The sequence below is a fragment of the Bos mutus genome, chromosome X, assembly GCF_027580195.1.
Source record: "Bos mutus isolate GX-2022 chromosome X, NWIPB_WYAK_1.1, whole genome shotgun sequence".
Lineage (NCBI taxonomy): Eukaryota > Metazoa > Chordata > Mammalia > Artiodactyla > Bovidae > Bos > Bos mutus.
This window is the reverse complement of record NC_091646.1, coordinates 33,051,714-33,061,822: the sequence shown is the minus strand read 5'-3', so window position 1 is coordinate 33,061,822 and position 10,109 is coordinate 33,051,714. Positions and strand designations below refer to the sequence as shown.

The following is a 10,109-nucleotide window of genomic DNA, read 5'->3' as shown; positions in this document are numbered from 1 at the left end:
CACTCCAATGTGTTTGCCTGGAGAATCCCAGGGATGGGGGAGCCTGGTAGGCTACCGTCTATGGGGTCACACAGAGTCAGACACGACTGAAGTGACTTAGCATAGCATAGCATAGCATGATGTTATATCTTCTCAAGGGTGTGGGGTTATGGGGGCACTTGGCCTTTGACTCAGAAAGGCAATCACAGATGACACTCTTCAGAGAGACTTGCACGTGTACCCTACTAGACATGTGCAGTAATACTTCTGGAGGCTTTATTCAGAATAGAAAAGACAGAAACAACACACATGTCTGTCCACCGTCAATGGGCTAAATGAGTAGAGGTCTTTTCATACAGTTGGGTTACAAAGGGGTCACTGCAGCTCCAGGCATCCACGTGGCAGAAGCTCAAAACCAAAAAGAAGAAAAGCACAGAAGAGAGTGCATGCCTGTGGTTTCATTTTCAGAAAACTTAAAAACAGGCAAGGCTCTGGCATGAGGAGACTGGATGAGGATTACGGGGGTTGGGAGGGGGGGCAGTGAAGAAGGGCTGCTGATCCTAAAGGGGAGAAGGACGGTGAATGTGTCCGCTTTGTGTAGTCTCCAAACTGTACACCTTCGACTTGTGCTCTTTGCTGTAGGTAGGTTATATTGCAAAAGAGAAGCTTGAAAAGTCTGGGGCAGCAAGTTTAGGGAGACTTCAGGAATTTGTAAAATCCCAGCAAAATTAAATAGTGGATTGCCTAACATAACTGGCATGGACTGCAACCTACCAGGCTTCTCTGTCCATGGGATTTGTCAGGCAAGAGTACTGGAGTGGGTTGCCATTGCCTTCTCCAAACTGGCAAAAACATAAAGCAAATCAAGGACACAACAGAATATTCAAGAGAACAGGAGGGGGAGGTCTGTGAGCCTTGCACAAGTGCTGCATGGTAGTATGCCTGCAGCCTCTGACCCAGCCATTCCCTGTTCAGCAATTTGCCTTAAGGAACAACGTGAGCAAGATAAAAAGGACTGTGAAGGTGTGTGTAAGGAGGCAGCTTAGATTTCCCTCCCCAGCTCCCATGTGCTGCTTAGTGGGGGAAAATGTAAGTTCACGTCCTGGCTGATTGAAAGCTCAACACAACCTGGTCAGTTCAACTTCCTCTTCAAGTCTGATCAAAGGATGGTCTCCTCCCACTGAGTGGAGTCTGAGACGGAGGGTGTGTGCTGGGATCTCACCCCTGTATCAGTCAGAACATCCTTTTGATACATGAGGCAGGGTGCTCAGGGCTGGTACACTGGGATAACCCTGAGGGATGGGATGGGGAGGGAGGTGGGAGGGAGGGGTCAGGATGGGGAACACATGTACACCCATGGCTGATTCATGTCAAGGTAGGGCAAAAACCACCACAATATTGTAAAGTAATTAGCCTACAATTAAAATTAAAAAAAAAGAAAACAAGTGTACAACTCACTAGTTTTTAATAAATTAACAGATTTGTGTCAGCTTTCCAGTTTTTATATACCTATGCTGTTTAAGTTGCATGTAATTTAAATAATTCTTAAGTGTCTATTTACCTCAAGAATAAATTATAAGTATATATATAAAAAAAGAACACCTGTTCGGTATTTCTCTTTGCATTTTTTGAGGCAGTAAATTCCTAACCTCCTGTGGTTTGCCCAGACACCAGCCCCTGGCTTGCTCAGGCCCAAAGTCCAGGAGGCATTCTCTAAGCTTCAGTTCTTTCCCACTCCTCATCCAATTACTGTTCAAATCCTGATGGCTCTCACTTCTCCCTCCGTCCAGATTTTGACACTGACTGCAACTCTTCCAATCCCTACCTTGGTGCCAACAAGGCTATGTCTCGCCTGGATTTTGGGAAACCTTCTGGCTGGTCTCCCTGCTTTGGACCCTATCAACATGGCGACTGAGATGACCCTTTAAAAACACCCATCAAATGACTTTCCCCACATTCCATGGGCTCCAAGGAGAACCCAGATCTTTTCTGAGGCCCACTAGGTCTTAACTCTGCCCCGGGCAGACTCTCACCCTAGCCCCCTGGAGCTGCTGTGTCTTCCACTCTAGCCAAGCTCGCTGTCTGCCTTGTTACTTGGTCAGAACAGGAGGTGTGCCATAGTGTTCACGGAGTGAGTGATTTCCAACTCGGAACAGCAACTTCAGTGCAGTTCAGTACAGTCGCCCAGTTGTGTCCGACTCTGCGATCCCATGTACTGCAGCACACCAGGCCTCCCTGTCCATCACCAACTCCCAGAGTTTACCCAAACCCCTGTCCATTGAGTTGGTGATGCCATTCAACCATCTCATCTTCTGTTGTCCCCTTCTCCTCCCGCCTTCAACCTTTTCCAGCATCAGGGTCTTTTCCAATGAGTCAGTTCTTTGCATCGGGTGCTTTCCACAGCCAAGTGGAAAGCAAATGAATAATGTATAAAACTATCACCTGCATTACATGTATAATAGTGAACAAGTAGGAACACCCTAGGGCTTCCCTGGTGGCTCAGCTGGTAAAGAATCTGCCTGCAGTGTGAGAGACCTGGGTTCGATCCCTGGGTTAGGAAGATCCCCCGGAGAAGGGAAAGGCTACCCACTCCAGTATTCTGGCCTGGAGAATTCCATGGACTGTATAGGGCATGGGGTAAGTTATTATGGAGTGGTGATTAAATGACTTCAGTTGAATCCACTGCAAGAAATACTATGTGGCACTTACTGACACAGAAAGATAGCCACCACGTGTCATAGAGTGAAGGAAAAATTAGGCTACAAAATATGATAGGTTGGTGAAAGAAAGGATCTCAGTGAGCGACTTTCTATGATTGTGTATACATCAGCATTCACTCCATTAAAAAAGCCCATGTTTACATTTGTTTCAGAAATGCCTGTTCTACTCTTTTGTGCAGATCCATGTTAGCCTGTGAAAGGCTCTTAGAAGTGCTAGAGCAAAGAAATAACGTTTACATTTATTTAATTCAGCATCTCTCCAGCCTAATTGGCCACACAGTCCTATTGTCTCATAACATTTATTAAAATGAAGCTATTGCTTTGAGAACAGATTTTGGGAAACTGTTAGTATAAGAATAGAAAAAAGTTTGAAAGAAGATACACCAAGATGTAAAGAATGTTTGTTTCTGGGTGCTAGAATTATGGGTATTTTCTCTTCTTTCTATATTTTATGATTTTTTTTTTTTGCGATAAGTATGTATTATTTGGGGCTTCTCAGATGGCTCAGTGGGAAAGAATTTGCCTTCCAGTGCAGGAGACAAGGAGAAGGCAATGGCACCCCACTCCGGTACTCTTGCCTGGAAAATCCCATGGATGGAGGAACCTGGTAGGCTGCGGTACATGGGGTCCCTAGGAGTCGGACACGACTGAGCGACTTTCCTTTCACTTTTCACTTTCATGCATTGGAGAAGGAAATGGCAACCCACTCCAGTGTTCTTGCCTGGAGAATCCCAGGGATGGGGGAGCCTGGTGGGCTGCCGTCTATGGGGTCGCACAGAGTCAGACACGACTGGAGGGACTTAGCAGCAGCAGCAGCAGCAGGAAACAAAGGTTCGGTCCCTGGATTGGGAAGATCCCCTGGATGAGGAAATGGCAACCCAGTTCAGTATTCTTGTCTGGAAAATCCCACAGACAGAGGAGCCTGATGGGCTACAGTCCATGTGGTCACAGAGAGTCGGACACAACTGAGCATGAGCAAGATGTATGATTTTATAATTAAAACAGTAATGAGTCTCTTATCATTTTGTTTCAATTGCATGTTTTAAAGGAGAAAATAAAGGCAAAGATCGTTTAAGATGTAAGATGATTTAATTTTACCTGGTAGATACTTCCTTATTGTACACAAATATCACACTCTCCACTCTCTTGGAATCCAGCAAGCTAAGCATTACACTTGTCCACTGAATCTTCTCATACTTCATTGGACTGGTTCACCTATTAGAACACTGGGAAAGGAAGAGACAATGATGACTGCTGAAGGGAATTTAAATTCCAACACACTGTCTTGGTCTGCAGAGTTACTTTGTCATTATATCACTTTTCCAAGATAGGATTTTGGACTGCTTTTTGTGTTAGTATGAACCAAGTGATTTCATATCGTGAAAAGGCTTTCATGACTTGAGAAAGTAAGAGTGTGGGATTGGATGTAGAGGTAGAGTAGAAGTAAGTTCAGATAATTTTTCTTGTTTTGAAGTTTCTTTTTAAAAACTTCCTAATTAAACAATTTGTTTTGTTGTGGAAAGATTGAAAAGGGCAGACAAAAATAAACCTGAAACTAAGTAACAACAACAATCGTGATTATTAAAATCACCTATTCACTATCTGAAGGAGATAACCAATGTCCAAATCTTTGGTTAGATCCTTCAAGGATTTTTCTTTCCCTGGAAGTAATTTTTTCACAATAAATTGGGTGGAATTGTATATCCTCCATTACAATAGGTGTTTTTTTTCACTCAACAGTATTTCATGACTCTGATTCCATGTGATTAGTATGAATGTTCACAGCTTTCTTTAACCAGCCAAGAATCATTTCAGTTGGTTCTATTCCTTTGCTAGTGAAAACCATACTAAAAATTCCTTATACAAGTATTTCTGCATCTCATGATTGCCGCCAGAGAGGTGAGAATTCTCCAGGCTTCAGTGGGGATTTGCTTAGCTACCCAGTGGCTATCCTAAGCCTTCATTGTAGCCACCACTAATGCTTATAGAGGGTGAATAAAGGGGCACAGAGAAACTGTTTGCAGTCCTTACTGCGAAATGTAATCATAGAAAATCAAGTATTAGTGCCAGTCCACAGTGGGCTCAGTCCCAAGTGCCCATCTTTCTGTGTGATTTGAGACTCAAGCTTTCCTTTGTTTCCACCACATGTGACAAAATTATGCCTTGAAGTATTTGTTTCTGTTGTATTATTTTGGTCCTTTTTCTACCAAAAAATTCATGGATATGTCTCCTGCATCTATCATTTTTTTATCTAATCTTACTTTCACGGAAGTCTTTGTTTATTTGATAGAGCCAGCTTTGGGGGTTCTGCTTTCCCTATCTCCTTTTATATTTTGTCATCCATGTCTTTTTTTTTCCCCCTCTTAACGTCCTTGCTTGTTCCCAGCAAAGGTTTATTGGTTTTTCTCCCCAGGCTGAGCCATTTACTTCAAAGAAGGAAGTCTTTCTCTTGGCATGTTGCCTAACTATCTTCACAGAAATCCTTCAGATGTTTCTGAGGCAGCTGGCCTGCCGGCTGGAGTTGGAGCCACAAGGACTTAAAAGATACAGAATTGCGTGCATCTTGGTTTGACTCCCGGCTCTTGCAGTTGCGACATGCAATCTTCCTCTGGGCTTGGCAAGGAGGGACAGGATTGGTGAATACAGAGCCTGTACTTCCTGGGGTGGCCTAAATCCCGCAGCTGCCACTCAAGGTGTACTGATAAAGGGAAGACCACTCCGAAGGGGCCACTCAAGGCCTTGCTGTGCTTGCAAGGCAGTTCAGCTTCTCCCTTCCCCGCTGCCCTGCACGGGCGTGGATCCCTGATAAGGGATCCTGATAAGATGCTGCACACTCCCACTGCCCAGCCTGTTTCCAGAGTGTTTGTTGGTCTCAAGTCCTGGTGTGGCTCCTCTCAGGAAAAAGAACTTTGAACTGAAATCAACCCATGTGCCCCTGATCACCACCTCTGCCATCTTCCATACAGTGAAGGAACAGGAAGTGGACAACTGCCATCAACCCTCCCTTTGGAAAAGAGGAAGACTGGGAGGCATGTAACAGTCCCTGCTCTGTAGTCATTCTGGAATCCTGCTGGTCAGACACTCAGCACGCAAACTCTTCCATCAAATTGAGCTCCCTGGCCCACCAGGGCCCATCCTCTGGGAGGCTCCTCTGGTCTACTGTTCCCTGCGGCTGCATCTGAAGTGTCAGGGAGAAAGCCTCCTAGGGGCCTTCAGAGCCCCTGTCCTTCTCAGGTCCAAATACTGCTTTACAGCTCAAACAACAAATAAGCTCACTGAGTTCTGTGTGGCTCCAATCAGTCTAGTGTGCTGAGAACCATATCCAACTTTGCTTCCCAGACATGGTTCTCCATCCATGGGCGTTTTGAGGTTGTCAGGAACCACACCCTTCACCTGATCTTTGACCACAGCCACTTGATTAGATTCTTCAGTTTGAAAACAGCCCTCCCCTACACAAAGCCTTTTCAATCCAAGTTTCTCTACGTGGGCTCTGTCTCACCTCAGAGTCCTGATACATCAGGCTGTAATTATTCAATCGTGTTATTTCTCTCTCTCTAGTAACCAGTACAGAGACTGGCAAGTGGTCATCTCTTAGCTAAATACTGATTAAATTAATGAAATTGAGGCTTGTCTGGGCTTCCCTGGTGGCTCAGCTGGTAAAGAATCTGCCTGCATTGCGGGAGACCTGAGTTTGATCCCTGGCTTGGGAAGATTCCCCTGGAAGAGTCCCTTCCCATGGGAGAAGGGAAAGGCTACCCACTCCAGTATTCTGGCCTGGAGAATTCCATGGACTGTATAGTCCATGGGGTTGCAAAGAGTAGGACACGAATGAGTGACCCTTACTAATTAGCTAAGCTTAAGTGTTTGGTTAGAGATTTCAAGAATCTCTTTGGCTTCACGTGATTTAATAGTAAATATTTTGGTCCATTTTTGAGGCAATGAAGTGAAGTTGCTCAGTCATGTCCAACTCTTTGCAACCCCATGGACTGTAGCCTACCAGGCTCCTCCATCCATGAGATTTTCCTGGCAAGAATACTGGAGTGGGTTGCCATTTCTTTCTCCAGGAGATCTTCCCGACCCGGGGATTGAACCCGGGTCTCCTGCATTAAAGGCAGACACTTTACCATCTGAACCACCAAGGAAGTCCAGGCAATAGAGAAGAGTTAATCATTTGTTTACCATGTATGATTCCTATACCCAAGGGAAGGATAATTAGAAATTAATTAAGTTACTAAAAAAAAAAAAAAAAAAAAAGATCAGTTGCAAATACTGGTCTTTAAATGTCACCTGTCAAGGGATGGAGCAGAATGGAGAAAAAAAGAGAACGTGGAGGAGAATTTTTCAAAGAGGGGATCACATGGCCATTCCTGCCTCTCCCTAGGTACATGTTCCCTCCCTTCCCTCCTCTTCCAGAAGCTTACGTGAGGCAGCAGAGGATCCCCAGCACTGCTGACATAATAAGAAAAATAAAAATGGCTGCTGGAGGGATGTGGCTCCTGATGAGATTGCAGAGATAATCCTTGAAGTTGCTCAGCCAGGACCTGGAATTTTCTGCAGGAAGAGAACAGATGTTCACTGAGTCAATAATGAAGTTGGGATACAAACTCTGGTTCAAGTTCAGAGTTGTCCCAGATCTGACATTCTTATAGTGGCCCAGGGCCCATATTTTTAATGACACTGCTAAGCTAAGTGGTTAAAGGAATACACATTTGGGAAAAAAAAAAGTGTATCCTCAGATGGTTTCATCTTTGCCTCTGGTATGTCAAACAGGAGCAATTATCTCCATGAATCAATGTGGAACTTTGTGAGAAAGGAGCTTGATTTCATAACTACCTGCCTAGAGGGTGTTTGGGAGGCAAAGGCCCCTGCATGTCTGGTGAAGAGAAGAGACAGTCACCAGCCCCAGGAGCAGCCAGAGGGGACAAACAGGCCTTGGAAGCTGGCAGAAGGAACTTCACAGAGTCTGGTGATCAAGGGGAGAGGTAGGGTAAACACACATGTCTGTGACCTGAAGTCACGAGGGGTCACTGCTCACCACAATTCACTTTCCAGTGCTGGGAAGGACTCAAGCAACACACTGGGCTCTGGGAGCACCTAAGTTGCGGGTCAGTGACCTATTAGCATTGGCTAATTTTGCTAATTTTACATTTTGCTTCCTTCCTCAAGTCCTTCCTGACACTTCCCCGCAAACAACTGTAATTCTCCCTTTGTCCTCAGGGTGCATTTGTCATATTTCATGGAAGGTTGACACCTATGGGTGGGGCTGCCCACCTGTGAATGCCTAATCCGTGTCATTTAGCACACGGATTGGTGCACGGTAGGTGGGCTCATGTTGGTTGAACTAAATTGAACCCAACCAGGAATAATGGACATGAAGATTAAAATAAAATAAAAAATAAAATAAAAATAATGAAGATTATTTTTAAATACAAAATCAGTTTTTCCTGACCTTCGATGGGAATCTTAGGTCCTATGGAGGCCGGAACTTTCATCATAACGGCAAACACACCCACTGAGTGTTGTGGCAGTGACACAGAGGAAGCAACAGTCTCCAGCAAGAGGCAAGTCAGAGAGCACAGCAGAAATGTGATGCTCAGCAGCTTCAGGGCTTCTACAGACACCCCTGTGCCAAGGCCAGATGGTTTTTCCCTTGGCTCTTTGCAAGCCTGCTTTGTCTGAAAAGTTAAAAACGATCATTTAGTTTTTTATTGCAAAACTACAGCTGTTAATGAACATAAAAATCCACTGACTGACACTGCTGAATCCTGAACACAGTTTCCCAAGCAAAAGACATTCTGCATCCAAGAAAGAACACAGGACAGAAATTTACTGAGCTTCAGCAGATGAGACACCTGCCGTTCCCTCCTAACCAGGTCCCCCTTCAGCCTTCTCCAGCTCAATGAGTGGGAAATGCTGTAAGTCGTTCAGGCCAAAATTGGTGTTTTCTTTGACTCCATTTTTTCAGTCCCACATCTTTTTTGTGTGTGTTTTGTTTTGTTGTTGAGTTTATTACTGCATGCATGCTAAGTTGCTTCAGTCGTGTCTGACTCTCTGCGACCCGGTGGACAGCAGCCCATCAAGCTCCTCTGTCCATGGGATTCTCCAGGCAAGAATATAGGAGTGGGTTGCCATTTCCTTCTCCCGATAGGTACCTAGTCCCTGAAATTCTACTTGTGGTGTTAGTGCCCAGGGTTTATTTCTATATCAGCAAATAAGCAGTGTAAACGGTTAACCTCGTATAGATTTCACGGGATCAGGGGGCACAGTCCGTCATGGGGGTGGCCCAGGAATTCTGCAGTCAGTGCAGCTGATATGAAGGGAGTCACAGGTCACAAGAGTTTATAGCTTCCTGCTTTCTGCCATTTTTATGATGATTAGGGACCAAGTCCACTGACTACCACATAAGCAAATTCCATGCTGTGCAGTGGTAAGTTCCCATCACACATGTGCCTGTTTGAGTCAGCTTTGCTGATGAAACTTGGGAGAAAATAGAAGTATATTTTGCAGAAACTGTGTGGTTTGGGGTCTAACAGCTGATCTATCAGAAGAATTGGGTCGGCTTGGTCTCTAAAGTGTATCCGTATCTTGCCACTTTTCACCATCTCCACTGCTACCCATTGTCTGTCTCTCTGCTATCATCCTTGCCTCTTTTCAACTTCTTCTCCACTGAACAGCCAAGGAGATGTCACTTTGTTGTAAGTCAGATTGGGCCCTACAAACTGCCCTGAACTCATGTCTTATCATCTCCTTTTGATCACTCCACCTCAGTCTCATTTCCTCAAGAACAAGCCACGCACGCTCCTCTCTCTTTGGTTCACATGGGCTGCTCAGGTGCTCAATAATACTTTTTTTGAATGAATAAATGGATGGGCAGACTTTTTCCATTGCTGGTCATCCCCACCCCCTTTTTACTTATTACATACAACCCGACAGTCTAGAAAAGTTTAGTTATGAAAAGATACCATTTTCTCAGCCATCCTTGCTGCTAGCAATGGCTACAGGCCCCACTTTTGGACACTGAAGCATAATGGAGATTTGATCGGTGGCTTCCGGGAAAACTTTCTGCTGTCTTGGGAAAAGATATGATGCTACCGTTTACCATTTATGCTGCCTTGAACATTCTCTAAGTGTTACCTGAACTGGAGGAGTCATCTTGTGATCAGCAGGAAAAGCACGAGAAAATGACCTGGATTTGGCTCTGACAATTTTAGGCCATGAAACCTACACCTTTATCTGCCCACCTCTCAACTGCTAGCTCTGTGAAAAATAAACTCGTATCTGAGCTTTCTATTACTTAAGACATTTACAACTGATACACTCATCCACTGCTGAGACCTGTGTCAGGTAGGGAGGTGAAGAAGCCAGTGAATCTGGCCTCAGTCTTCAGAAGAAGCTGACCTGAGCCTTCTT

At 44.8% G+C, this 10,109-nt stretch overlaps 1 protein-coding gene across 1 annotated transcript; it reads right to left on the bottom strand.

Moving 5' to 3' along the window:
• Nucleotides 1-3,797: 3,797 nt before the first annotated feature.
• SMIM9 (small integral membrane protein 9) lies at nt 3,798-9,851 on the bottom strand. Its single transcript, XM_005899570.2, has 4 exons — nt 9,834-9,851; nt 8,149-8,374; nt 7,121-7,250; nt 3,798-3,925 (listed from the first exon to the last, which is right to left on the bottom strand). Exons 1-4 carry the CDS (start codon nt 9,849-9,851, stop codon nt 3,898-3,900), a joined length of 402 nt encoding a protein of 133 aa, XP_005899632.2. The 3' UTR covers nt 3,798-3,897.
• Nucleotides 9,852-10,109: the final 258 nt, after the last annotated feature.

Excerpts from the sequence above, each read along its gene's own strand:
- SMIM9 (XM_005899570.2), bottom strand. Across the intron at positions 7,251-8,148 it reads ACCTAAGATTCCCATCGAAG|AAAATTCCAGGTCCTGGCTG; the intron begins GTCAGGAAAAAC and ends CTCTTCCTGCAG. Across the intron at positions 3,926-7,120 it reads GGGATCCTCTGCTGCCTCAC|TGTTCTAATAGGTGAACCAG; the intron begins GTAAGCTTCTGG and ends TTCCTTTCCCAG.